At 38.9% G+C, this 24,253-nt stretch overlaps 1 protein-coding gene across 1 annotated transcript in view; it reads right to left on the bottom strand.

Annotated features, from left to right (window-relative positions):
- Positions 1–1,151: 1,151 nt before the first annotated feature.
- pld1a (phospholipase D1a) overlaps positions 1,152–24,253 on the bottom strand; it is a 31,966-nt gene continuing 8,864 nt past the window's right edge. The window contains exons 2-26 of the mRNA XM_085390817.1: positions 22,405–22,620; positions 19,362–19,531; positions 19,032–19,174; positions 18,300–18,411; positions 17,995–18,060; positions 17,473–17,531; positions 17,207–17,299; positions 16,301–16,453; positions 15,680–15,829; positions 14,815–14,898; positions 12,100–12,181; positions 11,576–11,686; positions 11,212–11,403; positions 10,371–10,584; positions 10,029–10,157; positions 9,612–9,730; positions 9,141–9,254; positions 6,984–7,094; positions 6,566–6,654; positions 6,113–6,226; positions 5,895–5,944; positions 5,635–5,769; positions 4,963–5,116; positions 3,651–3,768; positions 1,152–3,331 (exon numbers count right to left, since the gene is read on the bottom strand). Of these exons, the coding sequence (XP_085246943.1) occupies positions 3,107–3,331; positions 3,651–3,768; positions 4,963–5,116; positions 5,635–5,769; positions 5,895–5,944; positions 6,113–6,226; positions 6,566–6,654; positions 6,984–7,094; positions 9,141–9,254; positions 9,612–9,730; positions 10,029–10,157; positions 10,371–10,584; positions 11,212–11,403; positions 11,576–11,686; positions 12,100–12,181; positions 14,815–14,898; positions 15,680–15,829; positions 16,301–16,453; positions 17,207–17,299; positions 17,473–17,531; positions 17,995–18,060; positions 18,300–18,411; positions 19,032–19,174; positions 19,362–19,531; positions 22,405–22,588 (3,171 nt within the window). The 5' untranslated portion in view covers positions 22,589–22,620 and the 3' untranslated portion in view covers positions 1,152–3,106. The remainder of the gene's footprint in view (positions 3,332–3,650; positions 3,769–4,962; positions 5,117–5,634; positions 5,770–5,894; positions 5,945–6,112; positions 6,227–6,565; positions 6,655–6,983; positions 7,095–9,140; positions 9,255–9,611; positions 9,731–10,028; positions 10,158–10,370; positions 10,585–11,211; positions 11,404–11,575; positions 11,687–12,099; positions 12,182–14,814; positions 14,899–15,679; positions 15,830–16,300; positions 16,454–17,206; positions 17,300–17,472; positions 17,532–17,994; positions 18,061–18,299; positions 18,412–19,031; positions 19,175–19,361; positions 19,532–22,404; positions 22,621–24,253) is intronic.

The raw sequence follows: 24,253 nt of genomic DNA, 5'->3' as shown, positions 1-24,253 counted from the left end.
AACAAGGAAGGAGGGCTGTTTTCAGGAAGAAAAAATGGAAAATTAATTATTTCCCAGCTGTGTGTTTTTGGCTTTACACAATTAATTTCAAACAGATTTTATTTTAGAGAATTTAGACACTCAAGCAGATCAGAGGTTTTTTGTTTTGGCTTTTCTTGTCACATTTTGGAGTACTGCCACTGAAACCATGCATGACTTCACAACAACCTGTGTCACGTGCTTAAGAGAATTCTTAATGACATATAAACTAAATTCCCGATCAGGTAGCTTTATATCCTTATGTTTCTAAACCAGCAAGCAACTAGGCCATCTCACATGCCATAACATGCAGCCAACGACATTCTACTGAATAAGGCCTCCTGAGTTTTATGGAGTGTCATTTTCCAGAGAAGGGAGGAGCGTTATGTAATCAACTGCCTTCAAATGGAAGGACAAAAAAAAAAACTAAGCCTTTAGCATTTATGCTCTTTATGTTTTGCTGTTTCTTTTATGCTCCTTATGTGCTTCCTATGAAATCCCCTCGTTTGGGTTTGTTAGTACTTCTTTTGCTATAGCAGAGCTGATTGCACACATGTACAAGTGGCCAACGCCCCGGTGATTTTTCACAATAAAAAAAACCCATTCGTTTAGCATATTATTCTCCACTTTCCACTATATATGTTTGCAATTTGTAATTCTCCATATAAATTTTAATGTTTGGTTCATAAACACAGTGGGTCTTTTATACAACAGTATAGTCTTTCCTACCAGATTCCCAAATAATATAAGATGTCCTTCAGCCTAGCTTTTGCACCCAACTTTTATTCACAAAGTTAATTAAACATATTGATTATTGCAAATGCTGCTGATTTCACTGCTTCATGAGAAAAGAAATACAAGTTTGCTGTTTTCTGGGAGTTAACAGGTTCAACAGTTCTTATTTCTTATGCAAGAACCTACCTGTTTGTTCATAGTTGGAGCGAAAAGCCGTTGTTTTACTCATATTGATGTGTACTAGAGATGGGAATGTAGTCACACAGGAATTATAAAAACGTATTATGCAGGAGCCTGTTATTAAAGCTGGTCTGTCAAGCCATATATCTTAGAAATGATCAAGTTTCACAGCTGTGTCTACTTTCATGTGAAAAGGAAACAAAAAGTCCAAAGATATGCGTATTTGTTAGTCATTTTAATTACATAGTTTCAAATGAACAAATAGATATCGGAAATCTTTAACTGTACAAAAAGGTTATTGTGCATAAACTGAATGAAGGCAAGAGGTCCAGAGAGTTTACAGAAACAACAGCTTCAAGGTGGGTATGAAAAAGAAAAAAGTCCAAAATCATCAGTGTGAACGTGACATACATTTAAAAATAAATCTTAAAGAATGCTCGATTCTTTAAAATCCATAAATAATAAACAGGGCAGACGATAATGTCAAATTCAAAACAGTTAAAAAAGTAAAAGTGTTTTAAGCACTTTATTTTACATCTGCCAATTTTGTGGTCCCAGTCATTTTCTCTTACATAAATGGCAATGATTCACACATTGGGTAGACAAAGGGTTCTGCCTTTTCATGACAAAACTGGAGCTCTATGCCAGGTCAAAGTAATTATGTGCTTGATTTGTAAAATACATTGCGACTCCAATGTGTCATAATTACCGGCTGTGCGATTCGTTTCTAAAGAAGTGTTTTTTTATCTTCACATTTAGGGGATGGTGATGCTCAAACAAGACAATGTGGAAAATATTAAAAATTAAAACAAACTGGGTAACACGAGTCCATACTTTCACATTTACAAAATATATAAACTGCTCGTGGATCACCTATCGCAAGTATCTCGATAAAAGGTCATTTTACTCTGAACTGTTACATTACAATAAAAACAAAACAAAAACATAAAGACTTTGAAATGCTGTTTTCAATCTGGAACTACACAGAAGCTGGAACGAAGCAATTTCAAAGCCTGACTTCATACGAAAGCTTTACATCCAGCTTCATCTGCATGCTTAATGACAAACATAATTGCTGTAGTTTTGCTGGGTTTCTTTTGTTACAATGTTCAAAATCCATTTTCACTCACCAAGAGGACCTTAAAGATCCTGGAGATCTTATTTTCTAATTTTGCAACTGATTTTTAGGAAGCTAGCACCATCTGCTGAACAAAGAAGAAATTTCTCTTCTCAATGGGTACGCCGATTGTCTTAAAAAGCCACTGAATCATTTTAACAGGTCACAAAACATCTTCAACAACAAATAAAATGTCAGTGATGAAGTTTTGTTTTTTTTCTCAGAGGTGCGATTGGTACAAGCATCACGGCAATCAGATTTCAGCATAGTTAGTAAACTGTGCACTGCTCTCGAAACGGTAACATTGTCTCTGTGCAGTTGGCAACAAAGTAAAGACCAAGCATAACTTCAATTTCTTACACAAACAAAATCTTCAAAACACCTCTGAGATTACATGCTTGTAAATTTAAATAATTTATCAAAAGCAGCACATACTTAACAGACAACTCTTCCGTGAGCTCATAAACAGCATACATGGCACTAATGCATGTTACGGGCATACATAACGAACTCAGTTAATCACATTTTACCATCTAATGTTTAGATTTTGTGATTTCTAAACAGAGCTGAATATCTGTTAGTGTCATAAATTGGTTATAGACTTCATCATCATGGTCCCATACAAGCTTCTGCCATCTTATGAGCCTTTTGCACAGTTCAAAGGTCTAAGCATCTAGAATTCAAGATAAAGTGATTCCCAAAACCCAGTCTTCATGTTGTCTTTCCACATATTGAATGCAGTCACACTGCTATCATAGGTGCCCATCTTCTTCACATAATACATCCAAACACTAACATGCTATAACTACTGTCTAGTGTTTTCCAGTAGCAATAGATCTCAGAGATTTGTCATTGCTCAGCAATCGTATCAAGCAAAAAGAGAAAGTTTTAATCTGACTTTCATCTCAGAAATCTATTATTCAGAAGTGATCTCTTGCAACTCCAGTACTGAACATTTATCATCATTAAACTGTAAAAAACCACCCAGAGGCTTCCCACAAGAGGCCTTCTCAAGGAACAGTCCATTTCATTTTGTGAGTAATGGGCTGAAACCCTTCATGTCCAGATCTCAGTTGGAACCATGGCTTCCTTTGTCCCAACAGAGGGCATGAGATTTTGCTCAGACAGGAAGTCCAGAGGAAATTGCACTAGGAAGCCACGGATTTTGCGCAGCTCCTCCTGAGCTCGGGCAAGATCAGTCTGGGCCAAACCTGGCTTGGACTGGTACTGCTCCAACTCCGACATATTTCTAACAAGGGATGAAGGAAGGCAGCGAAACACCTGCAACCAAACATATGCCTCATTAACTTAAGTCCAGGTTTGTGGCAGTCTATCTGAGTGGACCGTGAGATTTTAGTTAACTGTTCTGTCCACGAGTTTCTCTGAGAGTGAAAGACAAACTCGTGGGCAGTTACAAAATGGGCCAAGGTAGTGCTGTGTTCAGATAAAACTTTAGCTAAAATATGGTCTGTGCTGAGTTTAAAACATGGTTTATCTCTGAATTATCTCTTTCTTAAAGGCACAAACTCAAAATGATTACCTGCCATTCACTAAACTGAATGTTTTCTTTCCACATGTGAAATGTTAATGTTCACTCTACCTTCTCGTAAATGGTGGCGTTGCGGCCAGCTGTTGTCATCCACACCTCCTTGTAGAAACGGTCACTGATGGGGTCAGAAAGGTCAATGCTGGTGTCAGAGTGTCCTCCAAGAATAGTTCTGTTCAGAAGGGAAAGACAGATAGAGAAAATGTTTTAGTGATTACAGAAATCACTGCTTATTATTGCAACTATCTAACTAGGCAGTCACAGGGCAGCAACACTTTGTATTTAGGCATGTAAGCCTGCTGAAGCTCAAAATGAACATCAGAAAGGGAAGAAAGGTCATTTATGTGACTTTAAAAGTGGGATGGTTGTTGGCACCAGCCAGGCTGTTCTGAGTATTTCAGATGTTGCTAATCTACTGGGATTATTCCATAAAACCGCATCTAGGGCTTACAGAGAATGGTCCACAAAAGGGAAGATATACAGCTGACTGGCAGTTCTCTGAGGCTGTACATGCCAGAGGTCAGAGGAGTAAGGCAAGACTATTTCAAGCTGATAGCAAGGCAACCATCTCTCAGGCAACTCAAATAACCACTAGTGATAACCAAGGTATCTAGAAGAGCATCTCTGAACACACACAACACATCAAACCTTGAAACAGATGGGCTACAGCAGCAGAAGACCACACCAGGTGCCTGTCCTGTCAGCTAGGAACAAGAAACTGAGGCTACAGTTCACACAGGCTCACCAAAATTGATTCATCTTGCCTTCTATCAACAACTCAAACAACTACTGGTAGTGTAGTTATCTGTGTGATATTTTCTTGCCCCTCTTTGTGCCCCGTAGTATAAACTGGGCAGTGTTTCACTGAGCCTGACGGCTTCCATGAAGACCGTTCCCCATGTCACAAAGCTGCAATCATCTAATACTGTCTTAATTATATTCAAATGGCTTCCACGGTTACCAGATCTCAATCCTATGGGATTGGAATAGGATTAAAAAACAATTCTGGAAAAACTGTGTGATGTGATCATATTAATAGACCAAAATCCATGATTAATACACCCAGCACCTTGTTAAATCTATGTCAGCTCTAAAGCGAAATTGAGTCCATCCCAGTACTAGCAATGTGTTCCTAACAAGGCAGCTGGTGAGTGTATTTCTTTTGCATTCTTTCTTTCTTTATTGTTTCAAAGCCACATGTACATTAGCTGTTATTTACATGTAGGCATGTAGTGGGATTTTCGGCATGATAAACAAAAATTTCAATATATAAAATGTCAAGCACTTAAAAAATAACAACATATCACAAAATAGCAATGTGCTTTTAACGTTGTCATCTCATACACACATAGAAACAGACAAGCACCTGAAGCATTCGAGGCGCAGTTGAAGAGCGTAATGCCCAGCTTCATACTCCTCTCCATCCATTACTGAGGGAACCTTTTCGGAGTCTTCAACGATCACTGCCACCTCGCTGTCACGTTTACCCAGCATACTTCTGTCATTGATGTTCGCAGAGCCTGCAACAGACACACAGAGCTGGTTAAATGTAGTCTATGACTTGAGCTAACTTCTGCTGTTGGTATGTAACCCTGTTTTTTTATTATTTTGACAGATTCAAAGTGGCGGTATCCTGCTAGGGACTGATTTACATATACTGTCATAAACAATAACTTTTCACCTTATTTACATTGATTTGTATTTACAAGAGAACAGATTTAATGAGAGAAAAGAAGAGGAATATTAATAAGAAGACATGGAGTGCTTTTCCTTTTGTCGAAAGGGTGAGCTGCACTTTATACACCAGCAGGTGGCACAACAGAGCAACGTACCACTCCACACACATTGACACAACAGCATTATTATGCAAATGTTTTAGCCATTCACATGGTGATAAAACGAGGAAATAGAACCAGATTTTTAGCATTATCACATTTTGATGGTGTCGAGCCAGAGAAGCCAGTTTCTTCCAATAGTAGCTGGTGAAAACAGCATAAGAAGAGAAAGTGGCAGAAGGTGAGATGAGAGAAAGACTAACCAATGATGACTGTATTGTCGTCAGCGATGAGCATCTTGCTGTGGACATAGATGAGCTCTGTGACGAGGCGTCCTGCTAGCTCAGCATGAGTCCGAAGTCCAGCAAAGGAGATGTAGTTCATCCACTGATCGCCCACTGGGAAATAGAAGAGATCAAAACTAGAATTTAGATAACATTATGGCGGCGGGTGAATCTGAAAGAATATCAGAAGTTTTTTGGGTCTCAGAATACTTAATTTTATAGCTTATCTCTCAACTTACTCTCCTTTTTCAACTGGGAGATGATAGAGTACTCTCCTCTGATCATGGTTCTGAGGGGACAAGAGATAAAATCTCACCACAGCGCATGTAAACGTCACATGAGAAAATCCTAGTTTTGTGATGTGCTTTCTCATTTCCCTTCCCCCTTCCTCTTTCAATACGTTCAATACAAAGTTCAATACAACATTCAATTCTTCTGAAAAAGTCATGTGATCTACCTGTAGTTAAAGTGCATGACAGCCTGGATGGCATTCCCTCCACCAGTGGTGATGTCTCCCTCAAACCCAGGCAGCAGTGGGGTGACCACATACACACGGTATTTCTTACGCTCTCTGTACACAAACATACATGATTTTTAGACTTAGGCCCAGAAGCATATGCATTACATTTTACATCTTCATTACAGTAAATGGACTGGTTCTTATATAGCGCTTTTCTACTCATCTGAGCACTCAAAGCACTTTACACAACTTGTGCATTCACCCATTCACACAAGCACATTTTTCTAAGTCCTTTATAGCTAACATTCACACACATTCATACTCCGATGGATGCATCACCACCAACCTTCCGATCAGTAGATGACCTGCTCTACCACCTGAGCTACAGCCACCCTAGTACAATCAAAACCACTTCTTAAGCAAACAAGCTGCTTCAATAAAGGGAAGTACTTGTCTGCCCTGATGATCCTTTCAATGATGGCGTCTCCAATCTTGTTGTAGACCGTCCTGTTGTCAGCACAACTAATGAAAAACTGATTCTGAGTGAGACAGAGAAAAGAAAGGGAGGAATGACACAAACCCAAAGTGCAAAAGCAACAACAGTTATGGCTCCCAGGTTTTGATTCCCCCTAAAATAATTATAGTTTTATGTTTCTGACTTTAATTTCACGATGTGAGAAAGCATTTTGGCTGACATATAATAAAAGGAGTCATCTCTGTACTGGGAATATTAACACATTTCAGAAGAGACATGTGTTGTTTTGCATCAAAGTCAAACATCAGTGCTTTGATAATAAAGTTTGAATATCAGCTTCAAAATGCAGTATTTCTCTTTTATTTTTATATCTGACTCTCTCTGTTGTTTTACCTCTATGTAGATGTAGTGCTTGCTCTTGGCGATGACTTGGATGTAGGCATTGTGGATGGACTCCTCGTGGTATTTTATGCCTGCCGACCAGTCTGCAGATGACCGTAACACCTTTTACACACAGACAGAGTACAAATGTGTGTGTTGATTCATTTAATGTTTCACACATACAGTTGTGTTTAGAAGTTTACACACACTAATCATAGCTGTGGATGTCATGGGCTTGTAAAAATTGCAGATTTACAGAAGTTTGGAAGCTCTCTAAGAGCCATTTCTAAACAAAGATTCTTAGAACATCATTTCAAACAATTGCACATGTTATTCTGATGTGTCTCCACTTTGTCATTTGGAAGAACGCCCAATCTGTCACCCTTAGATGAGAGAAAATTTGTTAGGATGTTGAGGAACCACCAAGACTGCCATGAACTGGAGAATGGTGGCAAGTTTTGCATCGCTATATATTGAGAGGCTGCCAACCAAGAAAGAAACTCCTGCTTTAAAATCAAAACCTTCAAGCTTAATTGAAATTTGCAGCTACCCTCATGGACAAGCCAAATGCCTTCTAGAGAAAAGTTTTTTGGTTTTATGGACATGGCAGACAAAGACTGAGCTGTTTGACTACAATGGCAAGAGATCTGTTTGGGGGACTGCACCAATTCTGCCAAAAAGACCACTTAAATATCCAATCAGAATTATGTTAGAAGTTTATTGACAGCTATCAAGTGTCTGGTAGAGGTGCAACTTGCTGAAGTGTCAGTGGGGATATATGCATATGTTTGAGTCTGTTTGTATATAGGGCTGTGCGATATTACCAAAATCTCATATCCCGATATTAAGACATCTATCATCCGATAACGATATAAATCACAAAAATGTAACATTTTCTATAAATTCTGCGAATCTCGGTCAGCTCGACTTGCGTGAAGTGTTTCCAGCTGGGCGTCGCGTACCTGGAGTCGAGTGTTTTAACTGATGCGTGAAACATTTTTAGACAGTTGTAACGGCGCAGTTTTCTTTGTGCGTATTCATTACACGGCATGCTGCGGGGAAAAGTCTGTTCTAACGTTTGAGTCTAAGGTTTATTTTTTTAGCACCTGGCGGCTCTTTTTTGCTTCTCATCCGTAAACACTCTGCATCTTTCACGTGATTCAGTTTATTTTGAAAAGTCTCAACAGGATCTTGAGCTTTATTGTGAAAGGTTTATGCGGAACAAGCGGACACGCGGTGGTTTTACGTCGTTGTTGCTAACGACAAGGCATAAAAACAAACGCTTGTCTGTCTGTAGTGTGGTTATATTAAATATAAGAGAACGTGAGAACTTTAAGAAATTAATATAGCCACTACAGTGAAATAATGAAAAAATATTGCCGTAAACAGTTTATTTTGCGACACCACGAAACAAACGATAGCGTAAAATGAAACGATAGACGTTTTTATATCGTTATATCGAACAGCCCTATTTGTATACTTTTAACCCTGTGGGAATTACAAAAATCCTAAATAAATTCAAACGTGTGCAACCAAATTTTTTAAAGTCATTGAAGATGTATGTTGTACAGTAATTCCACCCGGAAAAGGAACTGTTCAAAGAAATCATTAAAAGCCATGATGATGGACAATGATGTATTTGTAAACTTCTGACTGCAAATGAGAACTACATGCAAGAAAAATAATGGGATTTCCAACTGTGGTTCTCACAATATTCCTGATCAAGTACAGTTTACATATTTTGTCAATGGTTAAAATATATAGTTAAAGTTAACTAATTAAGCATATGAGTAAGTTAAATGTATATTAATAGACACAAATGGAAAGCTTGCACATTATGTTCTTAGAGACGTCCCTTCAGAAAAGTGGCTAACAAAATAAACGACATAAACAAACACAAGTAATGGAGTCATGATGGTTTGTTTGTCCACTTCTTATGTTAGGCAACAATTTCTCTCAGAGGTCGGTTCCTTTTGGGTAAAAACCCTTGAGTATCAACGCAAGACAAGCTTTGTGGTTATATAACTTTCTGGCCCATAGACAGTTGATTTTTTTTTATCATTTGTTTGCATTATGTACATGTTTTGGCTTGTTTTTGTTTCAGTTTGTACTTCATATAAATATGACATTCACAATATGCTTTCTTTTATGCCTAAAATGTTGCCTTACCTGAACTTTAGCATTAACACATTCAGGAACTTGGTATCTGAGCTCATTGGTAGTGGAGTGAGATTTAGGCAGCAGGAATGGATAAGACAGGGAGCGATACTTTGGCTTCATGATCTGCAGAAAAGACATGTGGAGAATTTAGGCAGGAGACGGTAAATACAGTCTCTATAGAGGAAGCATTCTTTTTTGAATAAACAGGGGAAAAAAGTTGGTGGCATGGAAAGCCTGAGCACCACGATGAGGATTACATTATATTTTCCATGTCTCCTATTATCCTGCTTTTTATGAAAGTGAGTCATGATTTGAAGTTAACACCATCTTTCCACAACTTATAATAATAATTAAAGTATTTAATTATTAACTAACAAACCACTAAAAAGTGGCTATAAATTCCCAGTTAAAGAAGTTAAATTTTAAGCTTTGCTCCTGCTCTACAACTCTTTGTGTTTTTGGCCAAAGTACACTGCATGCCTTAGTGAAGTTCCAACGCTGAATAAAGTGTCTTGCCACATCCCGGGCAGCTCTACCATGAACCACTGAGGCAATGTCATGCCAGGGCATTCTGGAAGTGGTGTACCTGTCGATGAAGTCTGCAAAAAGAGGAACAGATCCAAAAAGGATTTTTTAGATGAAGAACTTAAAAATGTAAAAGAAAAGAATGGCTGCAAAAATATGGAGAAATATACAGTGATAAAAAATAAATAGTGAGACCAGCTGAAACAGTAAGAAGACATAACGTACAGTGAGGTCAGATATTTTAGTGGAGAGGGTTTGAGTGAAAAAAGTGGAACAAATGTTGCCAATGTGACTCAGATCGACTCTATTTAGTTTTCCAGATGATTATATGTTTCCATCAAACTGCTGGGTGTGTCCATGTGTGTGACCGACCATCAAAAGGTTTCTCCAGCTGGATCCAGTCCTTGTACACAAAGTTGCAGTAGTCCTTTCCATGCCAAAAGCGAGTGTTTCCTTGTAATTCTCCCACACCTGTCTTCAGGCTTCGTACCGAACCGCTCCCTACACATGTGCACATATACAGAACAAATGAATCTACAGCCTTTAAAATATCGACTGCATTTGAAAGTACAACCTTTTACAACGCGCCTCTCATTCACTCACATTCACATTCTCACCCACACAAACACCCCCGCTGTCGTGAGAGGTGGCGTAACAGAGCATCTCACTGCCAAAATAGCAAAGCACGATTTTTTTTCCTCTGCCTTAACATACCTGCGCTATCAACACTGCTGACACTGTCCACATGCTGCAGAGTGTGTTTGTGCCTCAGTGTGCGCAGACTGAAGCGAGCCATCCTGTTGCGACCGATTCCCTTCAGCTTAGGTAAATCCGCTGGATCACTGGGCGGTGTCCCTCGTCCATTGCTCTGAGAGACGCCATCAACAGAGGACAAGCCCTTACTGGATGGAGTGTTGGTGGAGCCAGTCTAGGAACATGAAAACGATCTATAACTGCAGTTTTTTACCTTAAACTATAAGGTTATAATGGACACAGCAGTTTTAATAGGTGCTGTTGATTCATGCTCCATTACATTGCCTAGGGGTGTTGCTAATATTTAATAGAGCCAAATAAGGTTTATAAGAAAAGGTTGAAGTCACAAGCTAGAGAGACATTTGCTTTTATGTGGATATTTGCGATCTGTTTTTTTTTTTGTTTTGTTTTTTGTCCAGCCAAAAGTAGAACAATTCAAAAGGTTTCATTTGCTTTCTGGTCTGAATGGCGTTCTCCAAATTGGAAACTGTCATCACGGGTATTAACAACACATAAAGACTTGTTCTCAATGATGTAAATCATGTGAGGAGTCCAAAGTGTCAATGCAGTTGGAAAGGTGATTAAAAAAAATAGATACTTGATATTATGAAACTTCTTGCTGGTAGCAGCTCTGTAGCTGTAATGCTGTATGAGAGTTACAGAGAATAAATATTTTATGGTCAGCAGAGCATAATGCGATTGAGTACTTGTGTATAGGAATTCAGTTCAATAAAATTAAGAGGTTGCCAGCTTGCATTTTTATACTTCATTCCCCACATGCAGCTGTGTGTAAATGGAGTACTTTTCTCAGTCTGCTCTCATCTGAACGTGTCACACTTCCCACATCCGTCAGCCGATGCTCTCTGTCGTCCCAGCGCCCATACGCCAGGTCAATACCGCCCACAAAGGCCACTGATTGGTCAATAACTACGATCTTCTCATGATGTGCCCACAGATAGACAGAGGAGGAGACGTGATCCGGATGGCGCATCACCTGGAGCATAAACACACAGCACATATGCAGTACACTTGTATACATTGTAATATGAACAAAAATCTATTATTTTATTTATTCTCACGGTTAATCTGGTCCTGGATATGACATTGAATAATTTGGGAAATGTGGCACTGCATTGTTTATCAAACCTTAATATCATGTCACTTACCTTAATGTTCGGGTTCAGGTGCAAAAGGGTTCTTTTGCTGTAGCCTGAGTTGATGCCCAGAGCGAGCTCCACCTCTTTATACAACATTACAAAAATTCGGACTCCCTGTTGCTGTTTCAAAGGGCAAATAAATTCGGTTATTCTCCAAAAGTCTGTATCTAATTCAGCTATAAAAGCAATGGGAACAGATAAGGATGTGGAATATGTGCACTTAAAGTCACAAATTCCAGTATCACTAATTTCTTTGGCTACGATAAAAAGGCCTTTGATTTATACCATCTACAGATATAGACAGGATGTACTCTTATGTTCAGTTCATTATGAGAAGTTTAGTAAACATAAACCTTGTGAATACTGGGAGAAGAGCTTTATCCAACTAAAAACAGCAACTTTTCGCTACAAATGGTTACATTAAAAAAAATAATTAAAAGGAAAGTACAGGGAAACATTTACACTGAGTGCTCAGTACTTGGTCTGATGTGTATTTCTTAATGAATAATGCTGGCAGTCTAATGTGTACATACTGCTTTGCGCTTGAGGATGCAGTCAAGCCTCCACCTGTTTCCTTCTACAACAGGTCTTTTAAGGAAGATCTCTGGACTCAGCCTGACAAAACAAGAGCGACAGAGAGGAATAAAATTCAACACTAAAGAAGGACAATAAGACAATAAGACGGGCGAACAGATGAATAAATGATGCATTCTCACTCATTAAGACAGATTAAAAGTAATGTTTGCCTTCACCAGTCAGAGCTCGCGGCACATTTCCTCATAGAGTGTGACAGACATGACATAATGATATAGTCTCATGAGTCATTCACATTGGCATCCTGAGCTTACATGTCTACAATACCACTGGCTCATATTGCACAGGGTGACACCTCATTGGTTAAGACCATAAGCCTAGTGATTACTGCTTTAGAACACAGGGATTTCAGCCACGTCCAGACAGTGGTGCATTTGGCTCTGTGGGATCATAAACTATTATATTTTAAATTACAATGTCAAGAATATTACACCTCTGTTAGCAGAGACAAATAAGTTGGAAAACTTATTTGATTTGGAAAAATGTAACAGGTCATGGGCAATTTTCTTTACCATGCAAACTAACCAAGCTAGTTGTATCTGAGATAAGATTTCCATCTTTGTAGCATACGTTTCCAGGATACTGTAACCCCCCCGGGATATAATGCAATGTAGGATGTCATACTGACTAAGGTATCACAAGAGAAAGAAAGAAACATTTCAGTTTTATTTTCATATATTAATTTCCATATATTTTCATCTAATTATTTATCTATCTTTTTATAGAGTGCTGGGACAGACTGGCAATCTGTCCTGGATGTTCCATGTACCAGGGTGCCTCTCACGCCATGACATGGTTTATCTACACATATATTTCATAGCCGATAATAAAAACATAATACTTAATAATTTCTCAGGTGATGATAGACAAGACAGGGATAAAAGGGGTGGGGCAGAAGGATAAACTGATATGGAGATTGTATCTTTGTGTCACTGTATTTCTTTGCCTGAAGCAAGGAGATAATAATTAAAGTTAACAACATGTCATGGCTCTATAGTACAGAGTTGTTGGTTATAATGTAATGTTTAACTGCATTTATTACTCTCACAGGTACCAAAATATCAATCTGTTGTTTCGTTCCTTGGAAGCAGCTCAAAAAAGCCATTACTATTAATCTGTATATTATCTTTATCTAGTTCAGAGCCATCAATTGCTATGGAAACATCACCGAGAACGGAGTTTCTTCATGTTCAGGAGACGTGGATATGCACTTTAAAATATATAGGTACTATTATTTTAGAGATGTATTAACTGTGTTTCCAAGCAGCTAGGCAGCTGCTGAGGGCCTCAGTGAGGGCAAAACAAAGGATGTTGAGTAGTTGGTGTCAATATGGTGCAAAATTTTCCACTGGGCCTGACCTTTAAAGTTCGCAAAACAAGAAGACTTCAGCATATAGTGGGAGTGGAAAATCTATGACATTACTCTGGTACTGATGCAAAAAAAATATGTTCTTTCCTCCAAAAATGTACCAGTTCTTAACCAAAATAACAACTTCAAAAAACAATTCTCTAGCATGTTAGTAGGCTAATACAGAGAATGAAACATGAAGCTGTGGACTGACCTGTTTCTTGTGGCTTTTGTTATAACAATGTCTTTTAAGCAAGGTGGATGCCACAAACTATGCTAATCCAAGGTTTACTGCAGAGGGTCAAATCAGAATGTGTCAACGGCTTAATTACTAAGCAACAAACAAACCAATCAAATCAGGTCAATTAGGATTTTTCAGTAAAGGAACACGAAACACCAAGAAACAGCTTTTTCCCTTCAGCTATGGCCTCCATCAACCTCATCCAGCCTCACCACATACTAAAAAACTTGTACTGATAACAACTTTCAAGGCTCTCATTCCACCCTATATAATATTATATATTATTATATTTATATTATCGTCTATTTGATAGTTTTTAGCATTTGTGTTGGGTTTTTGTTTTTTTCTTATCGAGATACTAGAGAAGAAATTATTTCTTTTCTGCAAGAATTTAAAATAGTTTCGCTGTCCTTACTTTTCCTCCATAGTTTGCATACATCACACATTTTAACTGCTTGCATAAAAAAATCACTGCATGCAGTGCATCATGTGCATTCTTTAGAAGTACTGTTTACTCAGCTGTTTACTAACTTCATTTAAACAGTTTCCACAGTACTTCTCATAAAGTGCACCCATAATGAATACCTTTTTCTCCCTCACTGAATATCATTGATTGCTTTTCTGCATATTCATGGTTTTGTTGTTTCTCCTTCTAGCCATAAACCTCGTCTCTCTCGCATGAACAGGCTCTTACTTGAATCAGAAATCTAGAGCCCCTTAAGCCAGTTTACATCTTTGTATTTCATTACCTAACAATACCCGAGTTAAGCTCAGATTACTCACGGAGGGCTAGACTGAGATAAATATGGTTTGCAATAAACGGCGTCAGTAAAGGCCGTTTATAGCACTGGCACATTTTTCTCTGTTATTTTATGTCTGCAGGATTATTATTCTATCAGGTTTGGATGTTACGGTTGTAAAGTGTATGCAAACGGGGCACATGTATAAGACCTTTATTGTTAACTTGTTTACTCTGGGCTTTCACACTTCAGTGCTGACAGCAAACACTACTTAACCACATCATTTGGCATCCTGTATGTTTACACAAAGGACACTAGAACTCACCACCAGTCAGTGATGAAGATTTCCTCTTTAGCCTCCTCCAAAGCATCGGCCACATCCTCCATGTAGGTCTTTCCATTCACATACCTGCAAAGATATATTGCAGTCACACTTGGGAGAACATTTTGTCACTTGAGCTTGGGATGATACAAACATACATATGAAAAAATAAAATAGTTCACGTTGTGTGGTATTTAAAAAAAACAAACAAACACACACACAAGCTGAATGATGGCGCCTTTCAGTTCATTGGCCCGACTGTCATTGCACTTTAACAGCCTTACAAACTTAAGTCTACACCCATAGACATGTCACCATGACGTAACCGTCTTTAAACATTCTCAGCTTTCACCTCCCAACACGTCTTATCCTTCCGACTCCATGCTGAGTACATAGACAATGTAACGACTTTATTACACTGATGATTCAGTCTCGCAGAAAGTGCCAGCTGAGGGGGAGAGAATGCAGATAAAGAACAGCACAGCCAGAAGAGAGAGAGTCCAATACATTTCCATAGTTACCAGTGAAACACTAACAAATAGAATATGTCCTGAAGATTTGCCCAATTTGAGTTTTTCTTTTTGATTTACTGCATCTTTCCCCAGAATGTGTAGGTTTCTTGTAATAAGAAGCCATAAATCATTTTTCTAAATAACACATTTGGTTACAGTTGTATTTTTCCAAATCCAATAAGTATAATAGATACAACACATCTTAAATGTATAACATTGCATTTGTCCGTTCCACAGAAACAAATGTTTCAGTCTGAAACTGATGCAAACATTGTTGGAATTAAGCATTTCTAATCCCACACAAACTTCCCGACAAAACAAGCGCAGCCAGCTGTGTTCTCTCCCAGTGTAGTTACCATTTGGCAGGGATGTTTTCCTGTTCTTGTGCAAAAGATCCAAAGCGGTGATCTCGGAGGAAAGCCTTCCCATGATTCCTCACGAAGCTTTCAATGCTCTGACCCCACCAGCGTGCGTGTCTGTAACTGCTGCACTTAAACACGAGGGTCCTGCCGGTGGGATATTTATAGATACAAACATAACCAGAGGAAAACAAGATTATACATATAGTCTAAAGCCTACGTGAGAGCGAGGTAGTCGTATCGTTTCATATGTATATATATGCACATTAGCTGATCAAGGCAGAGGTATCTGTTGTCTTTCTGAGATATATGAGACCTAGTCAGTAATTCCTAAAATAAAAGCAGCACTGATTAAGAGTCTTGGATTTGTGGTTTTTGGGCCCACCCATGATTGTTTTGGTTAATATTTTTCTTTTTGCTAAGATCTGATGAAGAGTTCATCTTCTGGTCCAGGTATTATTCATCACACTGATTTTATCTTGAGAACGTCTCAGAGGGGATTCACTGTTTAACTTGTATCTAGATAGTTAAGCACTAGTATATGATCACTCTCTGGGTAATCTGCTGCAAAGATCAACTGTTCAACCATGACAAACACAAATACACACACACACACACCTGGAGAGGCTATCAATCCGGACTCCGTGTTTGGTCTCCGTGTCTTTGGAGTCCATCTTGATGGTGAACTCTTTATCCACCAGCAAGACGAAGGAGATGGCTCCCGTGTCTGGCTTCATGTACAGCAAGAATGAGTCTTTCACCACAAGCCAGCTACAACACACACAAAGTGGTCGTCGCAACATTAATGACTTCTGTGTAGATGTAAAGTTTTGCAGCTTTCTGCTGACTGCTGTGGACCATTTCTTATGTTTCTCGTTTGGAGGAAAGGGTGTAGGAAGAAAATCATCATGAGGATGTAGGTGGACGGGCTGAGCGTTTCAAACGTGTGGGATTATTTTTTGTGTTGTGTTTAAAGAAATAATAACAACATAAACTGATCACATCATAATTTGGATGATGTAAAGTGGAAGAGAAAGACAAAGTCAGATGTGAGTGAATACCACTGCCGTCAGACTGAGACTTTCTTATAAATATAGAAAAAATGAAAAATGTTGCATGACAGCAAAAATGACCGCCTATTAAGATGTCACAATTATTATGTTTGTAAATGTGTAATGCACAGTTGTGTAATAGATGTTCACTATTCTTTGACACCCACACTCTGACAGCTCCCTGCCAGAAATTTGAGAATGAATGTTCAAGAAATCCTCCTTCTTGTGTTTACCATAAGACATTCAGGAGTTGATCAACAGCCTGAGCAACTCCTACATGTCACCATGTTTCTCGCCTTCCAAAATAAACTGCACAGTATATTTAAACTGCTGGCTTAGACAGCTTAATTACAAGAAAAAAAACAACTAGTTAACACGGCAGCTAAAGCAGTGGGATTGACTAGAAGATGCACAGAGAGAAATAAATTGGACAGACAGAGATAGCTGGAGAAAAACTGCAACATTCACACACCGTTTGGACCAGCGATAGCAGGCCTGGCTCTGACCACAGCAGTTCATTCCAGGGATACGATGTCCGCCTGAGCGTTTATAAATCATCCCTTCCCTGGAGGAGGGAGAATAACTGGTGAATATTTTCCAAAAACTGTATCATGGGGCTTAAGAAGAGTGTAAAAGAAGATTGCAAGTTTAAAATAAATACACCTAAGGAAAGAACAACTTTGACATGGGATATTTGACCCTGATCCCCAGAGATATAGGCACTAAGAAAATGCTCACAGTCCTTTGGGCCCTAAGTCATGAATGAAACTCATCTGGCTGACGTCAATGAACTCCATCTGTGTAAAGAGGGCAAGCACAAACAAGAGACTTCACATAATGATTCTTGTATAGACAGACACACCACTCATTGTGTAATATATCATCATGGGAACTAGAAAGTGTTAGTCCACATACGTAGAGTTAATATGACTCATCTTAAATTGTGTGTTGTCATCTCTCATAATAACTTTAAATGCATAACAGCAAGTTTTCTGCCTAAGTATGAAGGAGTTATTTAAGAAGAGGCACAGCATAAAGACAATTTCCCTTCACTATATAAGAAAAAAGCAAAACAGAATAACTTGAGGCTTTGCCAAATTCCACAATAAAGGTAGTGAATTAAAACATGTAGAAAAAGACTAATAATTATTTGCTTTTATTGTACATTATCTATAGTGGCTAATAGAAATGAGGCATAAACACAAGTGGTATAACATTATGTTTAAGTGTGACCCTTTGGAGTGTTTTGTATTTACTCACAGTATGGTGATATTTTCGGTACATGGCCATCCTCAGCAGCTTGTTCAAATAGTCTTCTAGCTGTCTCTGTGGGAACACAAACACTATATTTGGACACTGACAAAGCCCATGCATATAAACACCGAGATGTGCAAAACAATGTGAAACAGTAGTTCAGAGGATAGATTTGCTGGCAAGGAGTTAAGTGCCATGGCAACAAGTGAGTGCCAGGAGAGTTCCCTGCAATAAAGTTGAAATATCACAAGAATCAATTTCATGGCCCTGAAAACAAGGCCAAAGAGGACAAAGACAGCGCTCCAACATACCTTCCTGCTGGAGACCTGCTCATCTCGCACTAGCTCCTCTCCTCCTCCCCTTGGCAGGGAGGGCATCTCTCTCACTTCACTCTTCCTCACCGTCTTTCTCCTCACTGTGTGGCTGAAAAACAGAATGTGGGAAATGTAATACTTTAAAGACAGAATATCCTTGGTCCTTAAAGTATAAGATAGAAGAAAGAACAAAGGTCCAGAGCTTTAAAAACACTGTTTAAGTGGCGGATCAGAAATAAAAAATCTGTATATTTCACAGGTGTGTCAGACTTCAGAGAATGCCAAAGGGAGTAAAAGTGTTCACTGAATTTTAAGCCTATTGTTTACTTCAAAAAAGAATCTATGATTATAATAGACTGCACCAAAAACGTGAATGTGAAAAGTTCATAAATTTCAGTTGCACTGAAGGACAGTATGTCAACACTTAGCATTCAAGCTAAAAAAAAAAAAAAAACATCTCCCTGCTGGCAATAAATTTGTTGTTTTTACATCTGTGCTTATGAGAAGAAAAGTGCTGATTATATCATCTACATAAAGTAAATACAATACTCTCTTGATCTATTAAATATACTAGTATGACAATTGTGTCTATGCATTTGGGTAAGTATACTTTTGTCACATCATGGACATATATCTCCCATTTAAGGACAAAAAGCTTAAGGTAAAACAAGCACTTAGGTCCATGTGAGACTGCAAATTTATCTTTTACTGTATAGATTGCATGCCAACCTGCGTGATGGCAGTGGTATCCTCATGAAGGTTTTGTACGTCCTCAGCTCTCTGTGCAGCTCCATGAAATGCTTCTCCTTCCTCTTAACCACCCAGGTAAATTCCCCATGTTTCAGCTCAATCTTAAAAACTGCTGGCAGAGACTACAGAAACATGCACATGCTTAACACCTGTAATCATGGTAATGTCATCAATAACATTAAAAATGTTCAACATTTAATAAAAAAGAAAAACAATCGATACAATAGAAAATGGAAAAATCTGTGGCATAAGTAAACAGCAAGCGCAACAATCAGGACCATATAGTTTATAGAGAGGTGTGTGCAGTACCTTGTTGACACTCCTTTGGTGTGACGCATTGAAGCGGTCCTGTGCAGTGGTGAACCTCTCCACCTCCAGGATTCGGGCAGTAATGGGTACAGTGGGGAGGTACACTTTTGCATTGGCTTCTTTAAAGCCCACTGTGGCATACACTGCTGAAAATGGGATACGACAGTCCCCTGGGACAGAGACGAGGCGGGTGTTTAGTGTGACCGGGCTGTGGTCGACTCCTTTGTCACGTGGTGTGAGCAGAATCATCTGCAGCTCAACGTGGCAAAGACCAAGGAACTGATCGTGGACTTCAGGAAGACCAGGAAACACTTGACCCCTGTTTCAATCCAGGGGGTCAGTGTTGACATTGTGGAGGACTATAAATACCTTGGAGTACACATTGACAATAAACTGGACTGGGCTAAAAACACCACAGCACTTTACAGGAAGGGCCAGAGTCGTCTCTATTTTTTGAGGCGACTGAGGTCCTTCAACATCTGCCAGAAAATGCTGAGGATTTTCTATGAGTCTGTGGTGGCCAGTGCGATCCTCTATGCTGTTGCATGCTGGGGGAGCAGGCTGAGGGTCGCAGATGCCAACAGACTTAATAAACTGATCCGTAAGGCCAGCAATGTTGTGGGGATGGAGCTGGACTCCCTCAAGGTGGTGTCGGAGAGGCGGATGCTGTCCAAGATAAAGACAATGTTGGATAACACCTCCCACCCACTCCATGACATGTTGGTCAGTCACAGGAGCTCGTTCAGTGAGAGACTGAGATTACCGAAAAGCACCACTGAACGACACAGGAAATCATTCCTGCCTGTGGCCATCTCCCTGTACAACGCATCCACTTAACACACTGTTTGCTGCTACAACTACACATGTTTCTTTTCCAAATATTTATTTATAAGTGACTTATGTATGTATGTATGTATATATATGTATATATTGTACTATTCTTAGTTAGCGTATTGTCTGTCTTGTCTTAATGTTGGTTTAAAATGGAGCACTGTAACAAAAAATAATTTCCCCCAGGGATCAATAAAGTATTCTGATTCTGATTCTGATTCTGATCTTTCTGCTTGTACATGTAGGAGTTGCTCAGGCTGTAGGAGCGAGTAGGATGCATCAGTGAAAACTCAGCCTTTGTTCAAGACCGTTGTAGTTCGCGAGTTTGCAGTGTTAGGGCAAATGTTACCGTATATTTTCTGGTAAAGTTTGCAAGACTTCAAAAGTGCAACCATCCACCCTCATGTGCTGGCACCGTTAGATAGTGGTTTGGAGCCTCCATGTAGTAAGTTGCTTTTTTGACTAATTGAATTATGTTAATACACTGTGATCCCACTTTGAATTAGTTTGACGGTCATTAAATTAGTAGAGGTCTTGAGAACAGGATCGTTACAGACTTTTTTTTTGCATGTGTATATTTAAGCTCATATTCTGACAAGTTAAGACTAATAACATTTAATAGTGAGGTAACTGACTTGACCACTTGCTTTTGAACTCTGCTACTTTGCTAGGTCTTCCTCCTCTTCAGCTCACTTAAGGGTTATCACAGCTTCTTCTGTCATACCAGTCAGCTCCATATCCTCCTTCACTACAACCATGATTGTTCACTTCAGCAGCTCCATATTCAACATCCATCATCCATTATAGCCACTATCCTTCTACTCCACATCTCAACCCTGCCGCTCTGACTTTCTTCCTTCATGTCACTGTTACACCTGTCTCCTTCTCGTTCACACACGTTTTGCTTGACTGACTTTATTTCTCTTCTCTCCAGAGCATACTTCCACCTCTCCAGGCTCTCTTCCACCTGCTTGCTACAGATCACATTATTGTCTGCAAACATCACCTGCCTGACCTGGCTGTCAACCTTTTCACCCCCCCTGCAAAGAATCAGAATCTGAATAATTTATTAAGGAAATTATGAATAATGTAGGAAGAAATGTCTCAGAACTGTCTCCTTGTGTAATCGCACCTCCACCATCTATCACTCATACCGCACATCTGACCTCGGTGTCCCCATACAGATCCTGCATCACCCTCAAATACTTCTCTTCCTCTCCCGACTCCTACAGTATCTGCTATTTGCCACAGTTCTTCTCTTGGCACCCTATCATATATTTTCTGTGGATCCACAAAGACACAGAGCAACTCCTTTGACCCTTCTCTGTACCTCTCCATCAACTCTCCATATAAAATAAATATTGCATATGTAGTGGTCTCTTTGCATGAACCCATAATCCTCTATTCTTAACCTAGCTTCATCAACTTTATCCCTCTGTAGTTGCCACAGCTCAGCACGGCACCCTTGTTTTTGAAAATCTGTATCAGTACACTTCTTCTCTGTTCTTCAGGCATCCTCTCACTCTGTGGTAAACAATCTGGCTAAAAAGTCCAGTGCCCTCTCTCCTATACCTTTCCATACCTCCATACCTCTTCTCAACACACTCTTCACTCATTAGTGACCTTAATCATCCTAACCTGCTGCACATCCTTTCCAATCTCTTTGACACAGCCAATCGATACAAACATTTGTGCTTCCTTATTTTTCTTAGTACTTCAAATACAAGTAATATCAACCAGCCTCTGCCACCTCTCTCTCTCTCTGTTGTACTGCCAGTATCTGTGTCTACGTTCTTTATCTCCCTGACCCACTTTTTCTTAGCATACTTTGAACTTTTTCCTGTACTTCCTCATTCCACCACCAAGTCTCCTGGTTTTCTGAGGATACAACAAACACCTTCTTTTGAGTTTCCCTCAACACTTTAGCTAGCACTTCATTCGCTTCCTCTACTTGATTTCCAGAGTCATCCTACAGACTACCATTCTATGCTGCCTAGCTACATTCTCATCTAACACCACCTACCCCACATTTGCTGAGTGTCCATCAGACTATCTGAGCCCACAATTAGTAGGTTATGTCAATATTTTCTTCTTGCTTTTGAGATTTCTTTACAAGAAATTATTGTAATACTGTAAATTTTGAGAGCAACAGGTACATAATAAGTAATTACAGTAGGTAAGCACATATATTTCCTCATTTCCATAAACTTACCTATGTTGTTTCCATCATAATCCACATCTTCTCCCTCCCCTATGTCCAGCTCTCGGGTATCCAGGCTTTCCACCAGATCTGCCATCTTAATACCGTCGTGTATGTCTTGAGCCGCTCTGCTGTCAGAATCTACAGAGTTCACCAGGTTGAGGTTACTGGTAGCAGTCTGAGCCTTACTCCTCATGCTTAGCAGTCAGACCCTGGAGCAGGGCACACCTAGAAGAGAGATCAGATGTATGACCATTTCCTGAGAGTATATGTACTCCCACAGAGCAGGACAGTCTTGTGACATTTAATCTTCCAGTGACCTTACTGTGACTTTCCTTTTTATCATGTGAATCAGATAAGAACTGCAAGGAATACAAACCCCAAAACAGACACATATAATGTAAATGTGTATTTCAGCTTGTGCTGAAAATCAACAGAAAGGTAAATAAATGTATTCTTATTTACCAACAGCTAAGCTTTAGAAGAAGCGTAAATCATGTCCAAGCGAACACCAATGTATCTTAGTGTCTTAGCAGCTTTTGAGCACCGCAGGTAGACATTTACTGTTCACTTCTCTCCTGAACTCCTCTAAATAAAATAATGATAATAAATCATTATTTAGACTCACTCTATAAGACCTGTGTCCACTAATTTTCAGTGCAGTTCTTGTGTTATTTGGCATACACCAGCCTCTTCTAAGCCCTTCATACCTAACCCTTTCCAATGAGCTTTCAGTGAACAACTGAGGGGTCAGAGGTTCCTTTTTCTTAAAGACATGATTTTCACATACTCTTAATCTGCTAGAGAATTTTTTTATTGTCTGTCACTTCATTTGTCCTCCACCCGTCCAGTTTCCTAGATATTTTAAGAACACATCACACATGCAGTGTTATATGACTGACATGGCTTATATCTCTTTGGGAATCACATTTTTGCTGCAGAAATACTCTTCTATTCTATATAAAGTGCCAAACGATACAATTAAAAATATATAAATATAAAGAAACACAAAGAAATGAGAGGCAGACTTCTGCACAATACCATATCTATACTTTTACTGTATGTGCAGTCCTACTCACAGCACTATTTAGTCACCTCTAATGACCTTTTTGGAAGAGTCAACATTTGCGATGTTTCTCCATCTGTTTATTATACAACCTGCTGGTCACCTGCTGGTCACTACTCCTGGAGACTATAAAAAAATTTAGTTTTTATATTTTAATGAAACATGTGCACAACAAATGACCTAATTTTTCAGCAATACAGTAATAAGATTGTGTATTTTGAATGTTTGTTTTTTTTTTCAGGACGGGGTATAGCACTTAAACTACTATTGTTTTTTTCTTTAACCTCCTAAGACCAGAACTCTTCCACAGCATGCATTTAATTTCTCTTTGATATTTGGGCATATTGGGGCCCGATGAATGTTATAACAAAGAATTACCAGACTTTTTTTTTTACCTTATTTTTGTTTTTAAGAAAAATAAGAGCCACATATGAGGATATTCGTTTAAAAATTTGATAGAACAGTAGCAGTATAGTGATATAAGTGGATATCAGGCCCTTGTAGAGCAAAATTTTGTATTTTGATCTAAATAACCCAAAATGTGATGTCCACATATGTGGACGCCAGGTCCTATTAAGGAAATCACTTGTAAAGTTCTGCCTGAATTAGTTCAATGGGACCAATAAGTTAATGTAGAAAAAAACAAAAAAAACACCCTTCCACTCCCTAAACTACTCCTTTAAAAGATTCATGCGAAATAAAACATGTGTAGTCATGTTGTGGTTTGTGACTTCAGAGACCTTGTGAGTAGAAATCAACTTTGAATCAGACACAATCATCAAATGAAAAAAAAAA

Source organism: Rhamphochromis longiceps, linkage group LG19 (assembly GCF_057381845.1).
Source record: "Rhamphochromis longiceps isolate RC_006_pf linkage group LG19, R_longiceps_female_GT1.1, whole genome shotgun sequence".
Classification (NCBI taxonomy): Eukaryota; Metazoa; Chordata; class Actinopteri; order Cichliformes; family Cichlidae; genus Rhamphochromis; species Rhamphochromis longiceps.
This window is presented reverse-complemented; position numbering and strand designations above follow the sequence as displayed.